This window comes from Bombus pascuorum, chromosome 1, assembly GCF_905332965.1.
Source record: "Bombus pascuorum chromosome 1, iyBomPasc1.1, whole genome shotgun sequence".
NCBI lineage: Eukaryota > Metazoa > Arthropoda > Insecta > Hymenoptera > Apidae > Bombus > Bombus pascuorum.
In genome coordinates, this window is record NC_083488.1 from 20,630,466 (window position 1) to 20,653,434 (window position 22,969).

Genomic DNA, 22,969 nt, shown 5'->3' on the forward strand with positions numbered 1-22,969 from the left:
GGACGAGTCTGAAAAAGATCATTAAAATTATCTCGTTTCATTATTTTATTGACCACACAGCCTTAAAATCTGACCGTACACATGTCATCATACGCCATGTCTATACGCGTACATGATATGCGGAATGTTCGAAAAGCACCGATTTCTTGTCAAGGCTTATCATTAATTGCAAACTCTGCATTAAATATAATTCTATTATACCGCAGATTTTATTCGTGAAGAAAAATATTAATAACATTATATATTAAAAGTGTCTAGATTTCTTTCTTATTTTTTTTCTAAATCGTTAGACGTGACTTGTCACGGTATCGCATATTAATTTCTGTGTAGAAATCTGTCTACAAGACGAGTCGAATAATAAACTAAAATTATAAATACATCTAAATTAATATTTGATTAAAAATATTGATATAGTAAAAATACATGTATGCGAAAATATTACAATATTACAGTAGATCTATAATTTTAAGTGTATGTAAACTGATATGTGCAGTGGTATAGTTTCTCTGTTAACATTTTTCTTCACGAATTATTTTTTATATCATCTTTTTAAACAACTCTTTTTAAATATTAGTGGTTATGTCGTATTAATTTATTAAAGTTTATTGGTATTTATATATGTGTATATTTATGAATCGTTTATAAGTGCCATTAGTTTTTGTAAATATTAAAGGTGCGGTTAGATATTTTTATTTCAAGAAGTACAGTTTATTTATAACTGCCGATTGATTGCATCATTTAAAACACAACATTAAAATGATCAGAAGAGAAAGATGAAAACAAAAAAGAAAGAGGATGAAATAGAAACAAATTAGAAAATTTATATTATCTTTTCCAATATAAAAATTATTACAAAAATAAAATACTTCTTATCGTGGTTATTCGTATTGTTAAAGAGTTTATATATAAAAGTAGCTTATTACATAACTTATGAGTTATGTGTAGTTCACTTAATCTGGCGTTGCAATATGAAACATGATACGGAAGTCATGAATTATTTCAAATTATTTTTGTAAAATAGCATTGCAAAATAGTATTGAAAACTTATTTTGCAAAAGATTCTTATTAATTTATTAAGTTGGAAATATACTATATTTAAGGTATAATATAAAATTAATTCATAAATAAATATATTAATTATAAATAAATTAATCTAGGAATAAATAAAATATCTAAATTATTTACGCATCTTTTACTGCATTTCCAACTTATACGATGTTAATTATTGTCCCACCGCATGTAGGTATTTCCTTTTGTAAAAAATGTCAGGCTGTTTTAATGTCAAATGAAACGTTTTTCAATATATTAATACAGTAAATTATTTTTAGTATATAATTTTTTTTACATATGTATACACCTCAAATTTAAATTTTACGTTGGGATGTGTAATTATTATATTATAAAGTTTTATCGAACAATAAAAAGTTTATCGTTGTCAAAATTATTATGTCGACAGTTATGTCTCATAAAAATTATGGACCAAGCGACAAATACGTTCTGAAACATACATATAAAACAGAAAATATTGGAAGATAATAAATTATATCAATATATGGTGAATTAGAAAATAATTTTTAAGCGACTCATTGCATTTAAATATGTATGATAAATTCACGTATTATACTTTATTGAAAAACAGGGAAGGGTTGGATTCTAAACAATCGAAGTGAATCTCTTTTCTATATTCCATAAACGAGTATTAACTACATCGTAAATCTCAATACAAAAAATCGTTGTTGTAAAGTCCCTAACCGCGAAATTATCGACAAATGAAAGAAGAAAAATGATGAAAGGAACTGTGACAAGAACGGTGATTTTCCAGCATTCCATACCGACGTTCATTATGTTACATCGCATCTGTCGATCTCACGAAGCTGCGTTTCCGCATTGGTAAATCGCTGTCTTATTCGAAAATCGTCGAACGATTAATAACAAGCTCAAGGAGAACGACAGATGATATTTATGAGATGTCTTACTACGTGCTACTTATTATAGTCGTTTCTTATATAGTTGTATCTGTAATTGTATAGCAATTAAATAAATATCCTGAAACTCTCGATCGTGTAATTCCGTTTTATTTTTATCTTTCGTTCCACCATGGTGCGCAATAGTACCGATCTTCTGGTTTCTCTCATTTCTTTCTACTATATTTAATTACGAAAATTTATGTATTCGGTGTATTTTTGTAATTTTTTTTGTGATATATTACGATGTACCTGTTGTTACTTTCGTTTTTTATTGGTGCTGATCTATGCCCACATTTTGTCGTTGCATCTTCCTCTTTTGCAAACAATCGGTTTCTCCCTTTGCCTTAGCAGCTCTCTTTCTGATCTTGCCATTGCATCTTTTGCAAAGGAAGGACGATGGAGCGAAAAGTTACGATAAAAAAATAAGCAATCGCTTTATATCTTACCAGTTACCGACTGACACGCATATGTATTTAAACGTTTTACACGTCAGGCGCTTTCCTTTTACGGACAGGAAATACAGATTGCATTTTTGTTTGGTTTAATTTGACCCTCTATGGCGGTGCTTCTTATTTCGTTCTGGTATATCACGTCTTTAACGAATTCAAACTTTCATAAAAGCCAATAAATTTCATTCATGCCTTGCTTGATTCGATCTACGTGTTTTAAATTCTCTTTTTCGGTTAAATAATTATGTGACTTATTTTCGCTTTCACTTATACTTCGTATTTAAGGTATAATTGATGCATGTTATTTAACACTTTCATTGATATTTATAACTTTACGAGTGCATCTGTATTACAATTTCATTACTTCGACATTCATCATGAAATGCAATATCACGTGGTTGGTTGTCTTGCTTTTACATAAACAAGAAATATATTAACGTCGATTTACTTGGAACTGGAACTTTCTAAACTTTGGATCTGAATTAAATCGAGGTGACGGAATAAGTAAACGAGATTTATTGAATGAAATTGCAATCTAGGTCGGACTTACTGTAAGTTTGTCAATAACCTACAAATTATATTTTGAAATGTATAATGTCTAAAATGTGAAACTTTTGTAACTTTGCATTGAAAAACGTTGCTCTGCCTTTCATCAAACGTTCGATACATTAAAAATATTCGCTTAATCGAGTTATGCGTGATTACTTTCTAGGAACATTTCTGTTGCGTTCACCGTGAGACTCTCGCTATGTTTCGTTAAACATATCGTCAGAAAAAATGTTCCAAACATAGCAAATATTTCGTAATTAGCGGTGGTCGGTTATGCTGCAGTAATCTAGTGTACTTTACAGTTTAGTCACGAAGCTGATATTCTCATAATTGATCCACGTGTATAAGTTCCGTATGTTAAAGGTTATCTCAAGTTTAAAGTAACTTTAAAGTTTCGGTGAATTCGAGCCTACCATAATACTTAATCGATATTCGTTATTCATTGCAGTGTTGTATTTGCGGCACATGCGAACGGGGCCTTTAAACAGAAACTCCTCATTCTTATACGATTTAAATTCATTGTATCGATTGCCGATATCTCGCGTGCATATTTATCTACATTAATTTACTTTCCGGTGAAACAGATTAAGAAGCTATTAACTTCCCTTCTATAGAATTATAGGATCGTTTTTAATCGTATCCTTACGTATATATCTAAGTTTGTCAAATAATTCAGACGTACAACGATAATAGAATAAAAATAATCCTCTATTGATAACAATAGGTACATCAATACACTGCTAAGTAACAAATCTTCATTTTCAAAGTAATATATTTAATTAAATAGTGTAAAGCAGAGTCGACAATACTTTCATTCGTTGAAAGCGGTGTTTTGCTATCTTTACTACCATTTCAACAATAATCGACTATTATTGGAAACATTTCAACAAGATCCACTACTTAATGGTTGATCTCTTGTTGCACTCTGTGTAAATGGAATCTTTTCATAAACTATAGTCATAAATTCTAATTTTTTCATTAATCGCAATTGAAACCACAATGGGTTCGTCGTAACTAAATAAAGAGCATCGTATCATTCTTTTTCCCCCCTCCATTTAAACGTAAATTACATATTTACAATCGCGAAGCGGTCTCCGTTGGCACTTCAAAACAACGTCACAATTCCTCGACCCCGTTCCACAATTATTAATGACACGAAGAAGAAAATGCTTCGCTTTCGTTAAAGCAAGTAAGGGCAATCATATATGTATTTGAAGGAAATGAAAATTTGCAACAAATATAACGTAAATAATTCAACAATAATGATAATTCAATAATTCAATGCACCATGAAGCTTTTATAGCAATACTGTGTCTTCCCTCCTATGCATTTGTTACAGTGCTTTTCCCCGGAGCACGTCAAGAATCTTATTCAATGTTCTCCAAGAATTTTATCTCGAGGAGAAGCATTTTTATTTGAAGTTTTTCGATATTCCGAAAAGTCGACGCTGAAATCTGTATTCACCAGCGATCGTAACTTTCCTTATTATTAATTATCGAGTTATAATTGCCGTTCGGCCAGTTGACGTGGAGTTAGAGAATTTTGGAACAGGAACGAATAATCGTATTATTGTTTTTAAGTAGATCAATGTTTTTAATATTAGCGGTATTATCTCCACGTCTTCCGGTGTTTGCATACGTTCTATACAAGAATCGCTCCAAAACCGTATTCTATTCGTTTATTTATTAATATATATTATATATATCTTTGGAGAGTTCTATTAATTCTCCGAATCCTGTGTATTATAAATATTAAGAAACAGCAATCGAAGCAAAACTAAATATTCTATTTTCTCTTTTCCACTATATCTTCCTCTCTATTCTTTTCCTTTTCTTTTCTCTTTCCCTAAGAGTAGAGACTGACTGAAAATTATATTAAAAGATTGTTCCCGATTATTGTAATTTGTTGTTCGACGAACATTTTGGAGAGATTCTTGCATTTACACAACGAACGAGATAAACACAGTTGCGAGTATGTCGCGTGATTTTCGATATTCTTCTTACGATTAATTCACATTAACTTCACCAAAACCGATGGTTTCTGTGATCTGACAGGGTCGTGTGAAATTTCCGCAGCACGTTTATTTGCATTAAAAAAGAACCAAACCAGTTAAATGGAATACAAATTTCAAACGTTATTTTTAAACTGTAATAAACTTTCATTAAAACACTCTTGTTTCGTAAAATACAAATGTATTGTTCGAAACAAGGTCCTCCATAAACATTCACGTAGATCAGCTTTAAGCTTTTATCATTGAAGTCAATGACCGAAATTGAAAAGTAGATAAATCAAAGATTAAGATAAATTTTCATGTATTACACTTTAGTGATAAAATTATTTATTAATTATAATTGCTGATAAAATATTCAAATTTGCTCGTTTCGGGATAAGTTTTCGCAACTTTTCAAATCAAACTACATGTATTATAAAATATTATAAACCAAAGGTTTTGCATGGAATTCGAGATACACTCAAGTATCAAGAATTCTTCTTTCAACTTTCCGATTAAAAGCATCGATTTTCCATAGTACGACCCTGTGCAGTAATCTTCAATAATCGGCAAATTAGCTTTGTATTTAACTGTTTCATTTTCCTCCTCCCTTTGCCACCTGGTCGGAAATCTTAACAACTATATTTATATCGTAAAGCATTTTGTATGCGTTTCTCCCACGATCGTTTGCCACTGCGATCAACGAAGACGCGATCTACGCTCGAAGAGCGAACGATCTAACTCACTCTTATCCTCACTGTCCATTATCTTTTTCAGCGAATAATTGTTTCTCTGAATAGTATAAATCCATAGCTCTATCAATATCATCTCCAGAGGAGTGGGCATTATTTTACGTGTTTCTGTTGCGTGAAAATCTTAAAACTTAAAATACGAAAGCTTAAAACTTACGCAATGAACTCGAACTGACGAGGAAGATCGATAATCTCAATTCGTTCGGTGTCAAAACGAAAAACAGGCGTGGTTTCGCTATCGAGTCGAACTGCGTTCAGAATTGATCGGATAATCAGAAGTCGCTCTTCGTAGTGTACGTCTCGTACCGACAATGCCGACACGTAATACGGTTAGACGACTACTAGACAGTAGTAGACAGTAACATTTCACACGGTGCATACGCAGTGGCATCGATCGCGGGTGGACGTGCCGCCACTCGTTTCAAGCCTAATATACATCGAGTATTAGGTTTACAAAACAGATACCCTACTTCATCGTAGGGTTTCAAGGGGTGAATCAGTGGTTTCGCAATGGAGAAGGACGTGGGGCATTTGGATAGTTGGAGACGGGATTCTAGGAAAGTTGACAGGGCTGGGAGAGACTAGTTTTACTCCCTTAATTTGTGCCAATCGGCGATCTGCCTCTGCGGTGAGCTACAAACTTCCCTCCAATGATTCAGAGCGGATCCTTGACAATTCGGTCCACCGAATTCGAGTCGTCCAATCACCTAAAAAATGTACAATTATGTGCATAATGGGTACGAGAAATATATTTTTTGTTGATTTTATCTTATTTACAGAACAGTTTACCGAACTACGATTTCTCTGAAATTAATTGGTTAATTGACAATTGTTATAGTTTCTGGAGTGTCAATCACGAGATAAGACGAGACGAGTTCAAAAGAGATTTTAATTGTTTTTCGATTGTGTTATTTATAAAAATGTTGTATGTATGTATCATATATCCACATATAAATACTTTGACTTTAAAATAGAAGATAAAGTAAGTGGGTATTATATAGTATAAGCGTATTTCTAACGGATAGAATAATTACGTCATTAATCAGTTTTAAGTTAATTTCGTCATCTCGCAAGAAAGATCTTCCACTTGAAAGCTGGAAATTCTGAATAATTTACGAAATAATCGGTGATTTATCATTACGTATATTTCCTATTAAATGCGTTTTTCATTATTTCGATGTGTAAACGGATTAAAATCTTTCAAAAAGTTCAAATTTATATTGTTATTACATTTTTTAAATTTTATATTATTATTATATTGTTCGGTGTTCTTTGTAGAGAAACCGAAACTAAATGATCTGCTATCAGCTTTGTTTCCTTTGATTTTGTTTGATTAATCAAATTACTATTTGAATTTATTCGGTATGTTATGGATATAATTTGACCTAATTTCATAGAGTATTTCGTACAGCTAAATAAAAACGTGACATGCGGTAATCATTTTGAAAATTTGGTTTGTCCACGGATTGATTTATCGATCGAATGAGAGTTCGCTATGCTCAGTTAGTGTTATGTTACGTAAGAAAATTATGAAAAATCACGCTACATCGTGCGAGTCTACGACTTTCAGTCGCGTCACGCTATACCTGTCTATAGTGTTACAGTTTGAGGGTCGTACAGTATGAAACGTACACACGCATCACTGTATGCATGTGCATGACTTAATTGTTCGATCAATCACATACATTTTTGTTGACTAACACTGATACAAGCGAAATTACCTAGTAGGTATATTCCTAGAAATTCTTAGCTTCGCGTTTTGCATATTGCGAGAAGGATTTGTAACATAAGACTACGTTACATCGTAATATCTTCGTAAAATTGCAGAAGGAATTCTTAGGTCTTTTTACAGACCTCGCGAAACTGATTTTTCTCTCTTCGATTTACTTTTATACGTTGCTTATTAAAAATGTAACATTATAATTTAAAATTATAATCTAAAATTTAACTTTCAAATTTATTTTAATTTTATTAAATTTTAATATTATAACTTTTAATTTAATTCAAATTAGAATTTCAAGAGATTGACGAATGCGAACGTTACCAATAATCACATACTGTATAACGATTATTAAAAGGTTTTATTTTCATTTGAAAAGAAATTATTTAAAAAATTTCAAACTATAACTAGAAGTCATGAACCAGAGAAACAAAGTTAATTCCAAAATTTTACCTTCATTAATAAAAGGTCACTTAAAAATTCACTTCTAACTAGAATAGTAACGAAACGCTAAATAATGCAATGATTATCCACATATATATGCATTACCTATAGATCGTGCGCGTGAAAAACAAGTTAGAAATTGATCTTTTGGTGAAGCGCAAGCAATGAATGGTTTCATGGATGGTGTATAAAAATTGACTGGATAATTCAACGGGTGGTTTTGAACACAAAATATAAATACACGAAACTTTATCGGTAAAGTTACTATATCGAAAATTGTTAATCGTTATTTAAGTGGAAAACTATTAACCATATACGACCGAGGTTGAAATATTACTGTGATATCAGAAAGTCGACGAAACATTTGCTTTACAAATATAACATTTCGTTCGTGAAGGGATGGAAAATAAACAAAATATTTACTCTAACTGCTATATATGTATATAAGAATATATTAGTAATTAAATTATAATTTCTAAGGAGATAAATTTGCAAATGAAAGTTGCACGTTGGAGAAATAATCAAATCTACTGATCAAAATGGGAGAACGAAAGTGGCACGTAGTAAGCTAGAAACGCGGTTGAAGGCACGTACCTCGTTTCTTGTAACGCGATCCCAATCGATCAGCATAAACTCGAGGCTGACGTTGTTAAGACCATCAGCACCGTTCGGGATGTCAAAACCAAATGATTCGTTAAAGACCGGACTAAGGGTGCGTTTCTTTACGCGCGTCTTCCTCTTCGCTATGCGCTGAGAGTTGTACAAGAGATAGATCTTAACGTATGGATCTGCCAGCCCAGTCACGTCCATCTTCGGTAAATTCTGCGCTTTCAGTACAACCACCGTCAATCGGCTGTTAATCGGTTGCCAACAAAGGGAGACTAGCAGCTCACCCCTGCCTTGTGATTGAATCTATAATCACAGACATGATTTCAATTTTTCTTTCACTATAAAATATAACGTTCTTTTTTGACGAGTAAATTGACAAGTCATAAAAAGATAGAGACTTTATACTATTTGTATAGTTATCAAGATATCATTTCCTTTCAATTCCTTCAACGCGACATTTAGAGTAGTTCGTAGGAAAGAAAATGCAAAAAGTATGCAATAGAAATTTATTGCATCGCGCGTTCAAATTTTATTGTATCGAAGCTCGAATAACGTTTTGCTAATAATAATTAGAACGGAAAGATAAAATTGACCGGAATTTTAGCCTCCTTCTTTTCCTTTTTTTCATCAGGTTTTGCTACATTAACAAACCTGCATCTTTTTCTGTTGATATTACAAAAAGCTCTCATGGTTTCTTAAAATATGGCTTTGGATGATCGATCTGTTTGCTAGATAATTAATTAAATAAAATTCATTCTCGTATCTTTCTTTTTTTTCACGAGGAGCTGTAAAAACGTTAATATACAAATTACGTTAATTTTTCGTAATTTTTGTTCTCCGCATTATCTTTGTTCGCTGCGTTGTGTTGCGTGTGAGAAGGGAGAAAGAACATTTTTCGGAAAAAGGTTTAACGAACGTTTGTTAACGCTAAATGTGAAATTCGACAAAAATTACAAGCTATTAGTAGAGTAACTTGAAAAAGTTAATTTTTCATTAGTGTTTTATTTCTTACCTTTAGACTCCTAGGGCATATTTTTCGGCACAATGATATCTCCTGATTATCAGCGTTCTCCAAATCGGGCACCGATGAAAGTGCACATGTCAGTTCACCGATAATATCGTCCCGAGAATATCTATCGAAGCTGAGTACTATAAAGTGCAGACTGATTTTCTGTAAACGATAACGAAAAGATACGTTTCGATGAGATATCTCGATTCGTTTTCTAATTGATCTAATCTTTATATTTATTTATATCTTGAACTCGACTAATTCTAAATTTAGAATATTTATGCCCTGAACTTAACTCACTTTGAATTTAAAATATTATATATATTACAAAATCTCATTCTCTTTTTTATCTTTATAAATTCATCACATATATATATCTTTTCTTATGGACATAGAATAATCAAACATTTCATGCAACGAAGTCTAATTAATAACAATAACATATAATAATAACATATATTGAAACACGAAACGATAAAAGAATTTACAAAAGCATTAACGCAGCTTAAGTAAGAAACATTGTACCGTATCGTCACTTTAACGTTATAGTCATTGGTTTTAACGTCAATTATTTGTTATCACTTCGTTTCGAGGTGACAATAAAGAAAGTAAATAATAAAGAAGTAATCTCAAGCGAGTTATTAGATACCATTGTAATTTCACTTTCGATCGTAATTCTCTATTGTCCATAACAAACTCTTAAGATTCACGCTCTTAACATTCGAATACCATTGAATGTATTAACGACAAATTAAAGTAAAAAGAAATAAACAAATTACAGATTTTTAATTTAATTGTTGCTTTTAAAAGACAAAAAGTAGAAAGAATTTGTTACCTGAAGCTGGTCTTTTGATATTCCGAAGAACGTGAAATCTTCATCATAGACGGGGTCTCTAGTATTTCTGAGTACTCTGGTTTTCGCTTGGTGTTGTTTATCCGGCAATAACTTCAATTTCACGTAAGGATCGCTGGTAGCCCTCGCAGGTAGTCCCTTGCAGTTCACCACTGTCACTCCGAGTGCATTTTGTTCGTTTACGTACCGCAATTTGAATACCAATTGACCCATATCGCCTTTGTTATTCTCTGTTCCGTGGTTCTTTTCACGTTCTGTTTTCTCGTTGTTCTCAATTTCCGCCTTATCCCGTTCATTCTCGATGCTTAGAGTAACCTCGCCAGAAGGTGTCTGAGCCGGAGTGCCTGCAGTTGATCGAACGAGCAACCGATATTTTAATCATCGATAACCCAGTCTCTTCTAACATGTTAATACGCTGGCTTAGGAATAATTTCCACCAAGTACATTCAGTCATTTAGCAATTTAAGGTAATTTCTATCAACCATATTCATTATTTTACGTGGTTAGTACTTTAGAATTTATTTGTCCTAATTTCTCGTTCTTGTACAGCAAGAATTTTTCCTTCCGCGAGTACTGTCTTTTACGTAGAATTGGAATAAATTTTAAATGAACTTTCAAGAGAGGACGGAAGTGTTGCTTCTGAGTTAAACCGTAGCAAACGTCTTTCAGCTACCAAGGTTGCAGAAAGAAGCTTGTATATATATCTTCACTCGTTTTTTACGACGCGATACCGACGGCTAAATAGTCAAATATTCGATAGTAAAAGTAAAGATGTTAAAATTTATCAGATTCTTGTATCCAATTATGGAAGTAATAACTGGAGGTATTAAATTTTGTACAAGTTAAATGGTTATCAACGTGTTACCCCTTAACGCTCGTGTTATTCAGCTAATCGTTCAAAGCGCACAAACCCGCACCAACCGCTAACCAACCATTTTTAATTCATTCTCCGTACAAATAAACAATCACGTTTTCGTATTTATAAGAAAAACGCTTACTTTTTCATTTCCTACCTTGTGTTTTGCATGTTGTCGTATTATAAACGTAAGATATAGAATTAAAATTACAAAAGAATGCATTAATATATAGCTAGGAAATAATTCCGCTGAAAACAAAATTGTGCATATTCGACCAATTCGATTGTTAGATTAGAAAAGGGTGTTAATAAACGTCCTTGAACGAAGATTTATACCTGTACCCTGAGGTGTTCTTGGCTGTGATCCAGGATTCGACGACTGGGATCCGGTCGGGCTGGGCGTCTGTCCTCCTGAACCAGGAGGACTCTTGGCTAGTCCGGTCGGGCTTGGACTCTTCTTCAGGTAGTGGCTGGTACTACCGGGACTTTTAACTGCTGTCGGTTTTCTGTGGGGTGGCCTGAACGCCAGGGACTTGTCGGAGTTCAGCTTGGTGTGTTCACGACGTCGTCGACAAAGCCACCAGGTCATGGCGACGGCGCAAAGTAGGAAAACGGCTCCTATACATAGTGCGACTACGGTCGTCGTCGACACTGAAATTCACGCATATTTTTCCTTGAAATTCTATTACTTTTTACTTATCGGCAGTTTATTGAATTTTTGTTTTTAATACGCGTTTCGCTTATGAACGATCATTATGGAGGAATTAGCAATCAAGTATGTGTATTTTATGTTTAAAATTACTGTACTTACATGTATATGTAAGTATATGACGTTGGAAGGTATCATCGTATTTCTTATAACATTTTCTAAATATCGTATTTTTTAATTTTCGTATCTTGCTCCTAAGATCTCAATTTACGACAAAGATTAAATACATCTTTCTTTTCTTAATTTAACATTCTCAGTTTTATATTTTAACCTACTCTTCTCATTGGTTATAAAAGAATATTTTTTAATTTGGTTTCTTATCGCGTGTTTTAATTCCATTACGCGCTTGAATGCAAGTGGCAACCGGTTGTAGTTAATGAGAACCACAGGCCAGGAAAAAATCTATCTAAAATCTGTAGTTATATTTTTTGCGCAATTAGCATCGAAGAAATTAATTCGTACGAAGACGAAAATATATATCGATCAGAGGAGATTTGAATTTCCTAGGAAGGTTAGCCTCTCATTGCTGACTAATAGCAAATCCTGGCAACGTTGAATCATCGTGACAACATGCGCGTCTTATTTGCTAGTTTAATCAAACCTCGTAAACGTCACGAATCGATCAAAAATAAGACGAGTCCCAATAAAAGTCACGCGATATTGCTAAAATACAATTTATGCTATTTTTGTATCTGTCTTAATAACGTTTTCGTTGAAATGTTATAAGAAACACTCGAATTTCATCCCTTATTCTGGCTGTTGTTTTTAAGTTTATACTCTATTACGAATAACATGGTTATCAAATTTCCCTATAACGAGTTATGGAACCGTATGGGTTCGCAACGTCGACCCTAAAACATCCCCAAAACAGCATCAATCGTCGAATCTACGTATATACGTGAACTAATTGATACTGATAATACAAGCATCGACTGACAAATATCACATGTTGTTGTGTGTCGTTATCCGTAAAATCAATCATCCTCTACTATATGCATATATCGTCGAATTGAAGCAATTTATTAAATAATTCATCAATCATTGCGATTACATGTATTATTCTAAAGTAGTTAGTCTACGTTGACTCATCTATAAGCAGTTAAGAATACGAAGCAACGAGAACAAATTCGAAAGTAATTTACTTTAATTCAACTACAAGCAGCTACAAACAACGACAAGAAATAAAATAAAAGTGATCGCAATCAATGGAAACACCCAGTCACGAAACGCACAAGATTACGCGGTGTAACAGCTGTCTGCAGCTATCGGCGCCACGATTTCCTCGATCCCGAACTAGTGTCCCATTCGAATCAGTCGAATGGCATCTTCGAAATCGAGTTATCCCCGAAAGAAGGAGAAGCGATGCACGATGGTGTAATCGCGTAAATCGAGCAAAGAGCTCGGAATCGTGGTTGCGAAGGAGGATCGATGTCGGTTGAATCACAAGGATTGCCCGGTTCGAAGAAGATACGCAGAAAAGGCTAGGACGAGTTGAATTTCACGTAAACGTGGTCCACTCACCGAAATCGACGGGTCGAATCACAGGTCCGTCTTCCGTCACTCCTCCGACCATGTTCGGCCACGTTTTCCTCCGTCTATTTGGACGCTTTTATCCGCGTAAGTTACTCGGCCACGACGCACTGAACGAATATTTACGGCGTGCGGACCGTTCGTGGTATTCTGAGGCGACCATCGGACGAAATGCTCCGATCAATAGTAACGTCCGGGGCTTGCGCGGAATAGACGTCGCTGGAAAAGGAACCAACGACGACCACGACGCCGACGATCAAGACGGTGACGACGACCATGACGCCAGGGACAATGCTGTTTCGATGGTCGTACGACGAAAGAAGGGCCCCCGTCCCTGCAGGTAACGAAGGATTTCACAGGATGATGCACTTGAGGGGAAGTGGCGCAACCAGGGGTCGAATCGACGGGATATCGATTGTTGGAGTAGCTTGGTTTTAGAACTGATATTCTGAGAAACGATAGGATGACTAGTTTTTATTACCCACGAAGGATGACTCATGATGGAAGAGGGCTTTCAGGGAAAAGGGAAGAGGAATTAAAAGATTTGTGCGCGTTTCTGATAATCCTGGGATTTTGAAGTCCGAGAGTTAAGGTAGTGTTTTGTTTTTGACGTGTCACGGTGAGCGTGATACGATTGAGAAAGAGTTTGGAGATAGCGAGAACTGAATGATAACACCTTTTATGTAATTTTGATTTAGCGTAAAGATATTTCCTTTTTCTTATTTTTAGGATCGATTCCCCTCTATATTTTTAATATAAAGTATCGATATAAATACGTATGTTCCTTTTATCGTTTAGTCATTACGTTGAAAGCATATTCATACGGTTTTGTAAACGTCAGAATATTTCATCGTGGAATTCATATTTGTTTTTGCAGTGTAAGGCTAATACCCGGGGAACGTACTGATTTTTAAAGAAACAATAGGTAATATCTATCTATATTTATATTTGGGCGTGGACTACAGGTACAATGGACCCTTCTGCATGAAACTGACGTACTCACATATTTATAATTTAAATGTTTTATTTTAACGATCTTCATTGATACGTTTTGAAATACCGATAAAAATATTGTGATATAGTAATACCGAAGAAATTATTATATAAATACTAATAATATAGAAATTTTGCATGTTTAGGAAGAATTATGCCGCGATATTTTTAATTATTTACTTCTGACGATATTATTATCATATTTATATTAGTTATGTTTATTAAAGTTAATTTATTTTCACCCCTTCGGTAAAATGGAGAAAGCATCAGAGTCGAAGGGAAAGGTGAGACTAAAAGTAAAACTGCAACTTTAATCCACTTCCCGCGAGTTCTGTTTTGAATTATCGATCTACATTACAGCTAACATACGGAAGATAAGTCTCTATGAGTCATCTATCGCCTCAAACCTTCTAATTAAGTGAAGAAATTAACATTCGTATGATGGCACGAATCACGCATAAATTGCGAAGTTTATGTTACTAATTAAATTAGAACGTCATATTTCTTGCATTTATAATCTCAGAAATATATGTCAAATATACGTATATAAACAGTTCCTTTGTCTAAATTGAAGAAATTTGTTAAAACCGCCCAATATTTTAGAAATATATCTCTTGCCTTTTGAAATGTTAAATTTTTCTTCGTATCAAATTTGTCCAAAATTTATTCATACAAATATCATTTCCACTGGATCGAAATATTGATGAAGGCCGCGTTGCGCATATATACAAGTATATTCATAACTGTGAAATATTTTTGAGGATCGAATGCCAACCTTCTCATTCACGTGGACAGGTTCGTATTTTCTGTGTCCGAAAACACAAGCGATGATGTTCGACGTGAAAATAAATTTCCGTAAAATATCGTGTACGCAGAGCGCGACACGGCGCGTGCACATCTACTACATTTTTTAAACGAATTGGGATTACGTGAGTGACAGATAACTGCTCTCATTTTCAAGCTTTTATAGAAATTATTACTAAATCTTTAACGCTCGTGTTTTACTAAATCTTTTTTTTTTTTAGGAAAGAATAGAATAGATTTTCAATCAAAATAAAGAAATTCATTCGAATCTTATTAACAATTGGTTTTTATATATACCTTTTACGTAAATGCATTTCTTCAAAAAGTTTATCCATAATAATTTTCTACTTTTCTACTTATAATCTTCATTTGTAATCGTTATTTTATTTCGATATTTCGTTATTTTATTACAATATCGATATTTATTTTTATTGTTTGACGTTTTAATTTTTACTTTTATCTTTAGATTACTCTTTTAGTATGATCTATAAAATGATTTATAAAATAACATGGTGTTAAAAATAAAGCAATTGTATTTGAAAGTTATTTCTAAAAATAGTTATTAATTTTAAATCATTGGTATTTTTAGCGACATATCATTGATAGGAAATTTAGAATCACTTTAAATACAAGTTATATTAAGGACTATCATATACACGAACTTTGATCATTCCGTTAATTATAATTTAAGCAGATAACCGATAAAAGTGATGACTCGTTTAATTATCTTAACAAATTGGAAGAGTCCGACCATTTGAGGATAAGAGTTAGTTTTATTATCAGCCGTCTTCGTCAATTACATCATCGCTATCTTATCTGTTATCCGCCTATGACGTCATTAGACTTGAATAGAAGCATGCGCGTTTCTATCACGAGGCTACAGCGCCATGATACGTGAAAACACTTTACCTGGGCGCATGTTTATCCACGCTTAACCAATGGGGCCAACGTAATGTTGTTACGTCATCGTTGATAGAACTCGTGTATATAGGAAACTTCAAAAGTGGCGAGCGTAATTTTAAAAGTACTAATATTCAGGAGCTTCTAAATGGTCATATAAATATTGATGGTATAATATTCTTTCATAATCGTCGTATTTTCACGTTATCGTTGACGCAGTGTGGATATACAGGATGCTTAAAAACTGGAAAAAAATGTGTACCAAAATGATGAGAGAAATTATTTGAATTATTATCTCGTTTGTTTTGCTTCCTGCATTACATATCTTTTATGAAACTTCGTCATTTCAACTGCATTGATAGAAGCACATATGCACGTTAAACACGGTGCAGTTGTATCATTAATATAATAGCAAATACTATAATACGTAAAATAGTGATAAATTGAAATGTGACGTTAAGTTTATTATTTACTATTCTATTGCACCTTGATCTTTTTTTATCGCTTTTCAGTCTGATACCAATGATCGAAGTGCAGTTGAATAGCACACAACGAATCTAACGCCACCCTATTTTTTATCACTGCTGGGCCTGATAGCTAAGATCAAAGTGTAGCAAAACAGTAAATATTGAATTTTACATCACTTTCCAATTCTCTTTGAATCATAACCTCTCTTTTAGATTTTTCAGCGCGAGAGTAACAAGCGCCGTTGTCAATAATCTGTTTGAAATGGCCTGTAGCATCGTTCTACCAGCACTGCGTCAGTTGGTATGTGCGCAGAAGACAAATATCGAATGGTACGTAGTAACGTGGACTCGTAACTACGATCAGACCGGCTTTTACGAGCGGCTCGATATAGCCGCGCTGCGTGTGCTCAGTGTGTGGAACAAGAACGACGGATGAACGACCGTATGTTGGACGATCGCATATCTATCCCCGAACGTCACTGGAATAATTAATAAATAAAGAAAGAAGACGAATTTATAAATCAAGTGACAGCGAAAGGTGTGACCGTGTCGCAACAGACATGGGACTAAAGGATTTCCGAATAATCTACGACAATCCTTGGGGGACTTATTATCCAGGACAGACCGTCAGTGGAAATATCATCGTGGTATTAAACAGTACGAAGAAGATTCGTGGTATGTTATGCATATTCGAAAGTATTGTCGAGTGACTCAGTCAGACGATGTTATTTCCGGATGAATAATATGTGATAGTATATACTCGATTAGTAATATCTAGAGATCGACAGGTGTTTCTAAGTGTTCGAGATACGCGACATTCATATGCTTTCTTATTGGAAATACGGCTGTGTGTCGCCGGGCAGATCATGATGTGTAATGCATTTTGCAGATTCGAGGATATATGCCGTATTAGAAAATAAGGAGAGGTAGCGGTAGTAAATACGAAGAAGTAACGAGAATTATTTGTAGTATTCTTCGTTTAGTTAGATAATTTAAACGAAGAAAGATCTGTGATTTAAATGAAAAAGGTCTTTGACGAATTAAAGAATGACTATAAACATTTCGTACATTTAGAAAAGTAAGTTTTGCTCAAATTTAAATAGCAAAGGAATAAGTGAAATTATTTAGTATTTTCTATTAAGGAAATATTGTTAAATTATTTCCCATCTGTAAGAATTCTAAAAAGTTAAAGCGAATGTGGAACAAAGAACTATTACTTGAGTGTGGGAGAAACTATGTATAATATTAGATGCATTCTCCGTATACTGCTTATGTAGGAGCATGTTCTATTCTAAGTTTCCTTCTAATTTCGAAATGATATTCGATGTATATTGTCGAGCTCCTGTCGCCGCATTCCTGTGGAGAATATTTTTTTCTTCTTTGTGGTAAGGTGTAGTTTAATTATAGCACGACCATACACACCCGCACAGTGGAAATGAACAGTGGCGATCGGCCGTGGAACACTTGTTTTCGTCACGCTGTATTGTATTACTATATTATATATAACATTATTCTTCTAATTACTTTACTATAGCTAATATCCCATTTTAGTATTGGTACTATTTCTTCGTTGTAATATTATTTAATATCATTATTTGCTATTGTATTACAGTCTCACATATGACAGAGTATTGTTATTAATTTAATTTTTTTGAAATTTGTATATATTATTATTGCTTATTTTTGCTAATTATTTTTATGATTTTATACCTTATCACCTTTTATTCTCGTAACATTTTTAACAAATCACGAACGTTTCTTCTATAAGCGATGCTATTTATATTTTAAATTTATGTCAGCCACATAAAAATATTCTATAGGATTCTCTTGTGATGCGATATTCTTGACATTTATTTGACGTTGATGTAATGTTTTATTAACATCGACTTGCGGTTGGCTCGCGTTTAATTTTACACCATTATCTCATTGTTAATGGTAATTTCAAAAATGTGTCACTTTCTGTTTAAACCGAGCAATGTGAAACGCCTTAAGTAATTGAAAGTATGGAGCTCTGATAATTTTGCTATTCAGAGTTATCTGAAATCGAGTTAAACGTTGGAACCATACAAGGCAATGTACACTATCACATATTATATATACATTTATATCATATGCAATGAAACAAAGTAACAAAACTATTTAATTTCAGTATTAAATTACATCTATATAGCGAAGATGTGAAGAAAGTAATAATTAGTTTTCAATGTTCTCAAAAACAATACCTCAATCTTACTCATATTGTATCGGAGTACAATTGTATTCAATTGTACTTAAATCAATATGTGATTTCAACTAGATAAATTTAAAAGCCATTACCGTATGCAGTATGGAACTAAGATTGATGAATTTGAACTATACGTAATTTCTCTTTATAGTGTAGAATGTCATATGTATACGATATTCTATAATTTATGTAAGAGAAATATCAATTGATTGATAATATAACATTTAACAATTTCATTATTTTTCTAGGCATATGCGTAAAAATAAAAGGTGTGGCGAACACATGTTGGACAACAGACAAACAGGATATGGATGAGAGAGGACAGTACAGAGATGGAACTCAGACAGTCACCGCACATGAAGAATACTTCGATACAAAGTATTATCTTGTTGGATCAGCTTCTGGTAAAATTTTACCTTAAATTATTTCATTGGTTAGAACTTTCATTGGAAAAAGTAATAAATTTTCTTTAGGAGGTGAAATCGAGATACAAGGCGGCGAGCATAAATTCCCGTTTCAATGTATTCTACCCATGAATTTACCCAGCAGTTTCGAATCCGATTTTGGCCACGTTCGGTATACAGTCAAAGCGATTCTAGATCGCCCTTGGAAATTCGATCAAGAAGTAAAGAGCCCCTTTACAGTAGTGTCGCCTTTTGATCTTAATCAAGAAGCAAGGTGCTCGGTACGTGTTCATCAGAAAATTCTTCATTCAGTGAAAATTTAGTGAATGTTTCACGATTGAAACTGAAGCTACGAATAATTGGCATTCGTTAAACAGTTATGGGAACATTCAGTTCCTTAAAATTTAGCATACATTTCGAAGTAGAAAATTAAATCGAGAGTGAAATTTTTCATATGTAAAATTTATAAAAATTGTAGCAAAATTATGTTTGATAGTTTAACTTTTGCACATACAGTTGATCTAAAATTTTATTATGGTATAAAGAAACGCATACATTTTCAGGAAAAAGTGCAAGTGGAAATGAGTAAGACGTTTTGCTGCTTATGTTGCGGAACGCCACCATTAACTGTTAACTATTCGTTACCAGTGAGGGGATACGTACCAGGTCAAACAATACCAATAAAAGTGAATGTTGAAAATTTGTCAGGAGTCACTGTGGAGACTGTAAAACTCATTCTGTGTAAGGTATATACAGTTTGATGATGCTGATAAATATGCAATATCGGTGAAAATATTTCGAGATAATAATGGAATCACATGAAGTCTAGATCGTGACTTTTCGGGCTACCACACCGACCACTGATACTAAAACGGAGGAAATTGTGGTAGCAGAAGTTGCCAAAGGACCCTTCGAAGGACGCGGAACTGCAGATTATGAACAGGAGCTCGATATCCCTCCACTTCCTCCATCGAACTTGACGAATTGTGGAATTATTGATTTGGAATATAATCTTAAAGTCGTAGCTTGTGTCGCAGGATGGTTAGTATATGTTACCTCATGTAGAATATTTTATTTCCGAATTAATTAATTTTTATATACACAAAAGTTATTAATTTGTATACTATTAATTTTACTATAAGAGAATTTTTTTTAACGTTACATGTTTCAAGTGAAATTAAACACATGCGCTATTACATTTGTGAAGCATTATAAATAAATCAGTGCTATTCACTATTTGTATGATACGATGATACTATGACTCATCGAGTGATCTGCAAAGAATGGCAATTGAACGACACAATGGAAAATTGGCCCTATAAAACCGATTCTAGTTGCTCGTTAAAATGTTTTTGAATGAGTTAGAGCGGTTGATTCTATGTTAGGTACCATCGAAATTTGATGCAGAACAGTCTTATATTCGTGGGTACGGTGCCATTAGTAAGTTATCAAACTCCAAGTGCTCCATCGGCCGAAGGATATCCACAACCCTCAGAAATTGGATGGACGATGACAGGAATTCCAGTTTCAAGCGTTGACGGAAGTCCACCATCGAATTTGTACCCTAATCTGCGTAAGGATATTTTCATATATTTCTTATAATTATATAGTTTTAATGAATTAAATTATTGCGTTCCAAGAAAGGATATAGTTTAACAGTAGTTAATGTATAAAATTATATAGCTCCACCATCGTACGAAGAATCAACCAATGGTGCTAGAAGTCTGTGGGAACGTGGTGAATCCGAATATATTTTTGGTGTGTCGAATCGTTTCGCGCCAAAATATCCCGTATTCAATTTTGCGGCGAATCAGTAAACAACGAAATGATATTTGATAATTTGGTGCTTTGTTTTGAGAAAGAAAAGCGAAAGTCATACACGTGTTACATATTACAGTCTGTAAAACAGATTCTAGGAGCTTTGATCAAAATTAGGAGCTCGCGATTGTGTATGTTGTTTAAGCTGATAGCCTGAATTAAGAGTTGTTCAAGCACGCCTTGTTTAACTTTTTTTAAAACAGAAGGATGCGGACAAAATAATTAACCAAAGCAAATCCCAAGAAAATAATTATTTAAAGCATAAGAATGACAGTATAATTTAATTTATGTAATTTCTCATTAGGGATATTACGTTTTGATTGAGATGCGGGTTAGTCATATACCACTAATGTCAAACATTGTAATTAGTTTTGAAGGTTGCATTTCTGCAATGAAACAATCGTTCTAATTAATTAAGGCGCACAATTAGAAAATACTCAAAATGCAAAAAAATACTATGCATATTTTTCTATGATATTTTTCGTAGGAATGACTACAATCTAAAGCAATATTTAACATTTTTAAACTGCCGATACGAGAACATTTAGCTTTTATGATAATTTGTTCGAGTCACATTTTTATATGTATTTAATTATATGCTATCATTAGTTATATCAATATATTGTGTATAATGAAGATACAAATTCCAAAATTTGTATTTGTATCTATCTTGTTGTTAATAAAACGTTCTTTTTCATATATTTACAATATTTAATTATATACTGTCGAATTATATTAACTGTCATTAAGGGATAATTGCTGTCATCTGGTATCGCCTATATATAAGTATAGGCTTGACTTCATATGCCAAATTGAATAAACGTTATAATGTTACTGAATTATTGCAAAAAATTCTACATAAGTAAGTAGAATGCAATTAGGATACAATTGTTTACTGTGCAGGCATTAGTTTCCATTCTAAGATAAATATTTTCATTAATTTGATATTTGTAAGTATACTACTATACTTGATTAAGTTTTATTTCATATTATCTTTTCGTATAATAAAATAATCAATTTTAGAGATAAATAAATATCTCCTATCTATAATTCTTGTCCTTCGTGTATTATTATTTTTTATTATTGTTATTCTATCAATATATTTAATAAAATGTACGAGTAAAACATTTCGGAAATGTTATATACTATTGCATGCTCAATAGATTACAATTACATTTATTTCATTTCTGATCTTGTTTTCCGTCTTGTGCTTTAATAAAGTTCCAGTTACTCAACCTTATCCATGCAGGAATGTTCTTACCTACTGCAGTTACGGTAGACGCGTAGATGTCTGTCCGAGAATTAAACGAATAACTCTCTCCAATAAATTAAAATCAATTTCTTAAATTAAAAATGAATTAAACAAATGAAATGAATTTCTTCAAATAATTGTAAATTAATCAAAATTTTTAACGAACTAAAATTTCCCTTTCTATCGACGCCTTTCGTGCGATTATAATTACTTAAAATCTTAAGTTTCAGTATATGTAAACTATAACAGTATATAGCAATTTATCAATTAAATTAGCTGATCACTTCTTTCCTTCATGAATCTAATTCCATCGAAAAATGAATAATATAACTGTGTTAAAAATAAAAACGCTTTATATCTTATTCCCTGGTCACGACATGGCCGTTCAAGGTGTCTATTGATTTCACGTTAATCATGTTTTGCGGAAAGATCTCTATCGATAACTTCGTCATATCGAGGAATGATTCGTCACACACGGTATTTCTTATCTATTTGCTGCATCTAGACAATACATGATTCGATATCGTGCTGCTACATTTTTATTGCGGAACGGATCCTATCAGTGGTACAACGTTAAATTCGATTCACGGGGTCACCTTATTTTTCAAGTTTCAACTTTAAATCGATAGAACTCTAGTGTTTTCTCTTTGATTTTATAGCGGAATTGCGT

At 33.2% G+C, this 22,969-nt stretch overlaps 2 protein-coding genes across 3 annotated transcripts; one reads left to right on the top strand and one right to left on the bottom strand.

Annotated features, from left to right (window-relative positions):
• Window positions 1-27: 27 nt before the first annotated feature.
• LOC132907796 (synaptotagmin-4) lies at window positions 28-13,624 on the bottom strand. The gene is made up of 6 exons (XM_060961199.1): window positions 13,429-13,624; window positions 11,535-11,849; window positions 10,325-10,686; window positions 9,493-9,651; window positions 8,466-8,783; window positions 28-6,414 (listed from the first exon to the last, which is right to left on the bottom strand). Exons 1-6 carry the CDS (start codon window positions 13,478-13,480, stop codon window positions 6,295-6,297), a joined length of 1,326 nt encoding a protein of 441 aa, XP_060817182.1. The 5' UTR covers window positions 13,481-13,624; the 3' UTR covers window positions 28-6,294.
• A 3,075-nt stretch (window positions 13,625-16,699) lies between these two features.
• Window positions 16,700-21,748, top strand: LOC132907803 (arrestin domain-containing protein 17). 2 transcript variants are annotated; one of them, XM_060961213.1, is made up of 7 exons: window positions 16,700-17,276; window positions 19,074-19,229; window positions 19,299-19,510; window positions 19,793-19,975; window positions 20,059-20,270; window positions 20,615-20,802; window positions 20,913-21,748. In XM_060961213.1, the coding sequence occupies exons 1-7, from the start codon at window positions 17,162-17,164 to the stop codon at window positions 21,044-21,046; spliced, it is 1,200 nt and encodes a 399-aa protein (XP_060817196.1). In that variant the 5' UTR covers window positions 16,700-17,161; the 3' UTR covers window positions 21,047-21,748. The 2 variants fall into 2 exon arrangements, with proteins under 2 accessions (XP_060817196.1, XP_060817203.1); XM_060961220.1 differs by lacking the exon at window positions 16,700-17,276 and adding an exon at window positions 17,306-17,536.
• The last annotated feature ends 1,221 nt before the right edge of the window (window positions 21,749-22,969 follow it).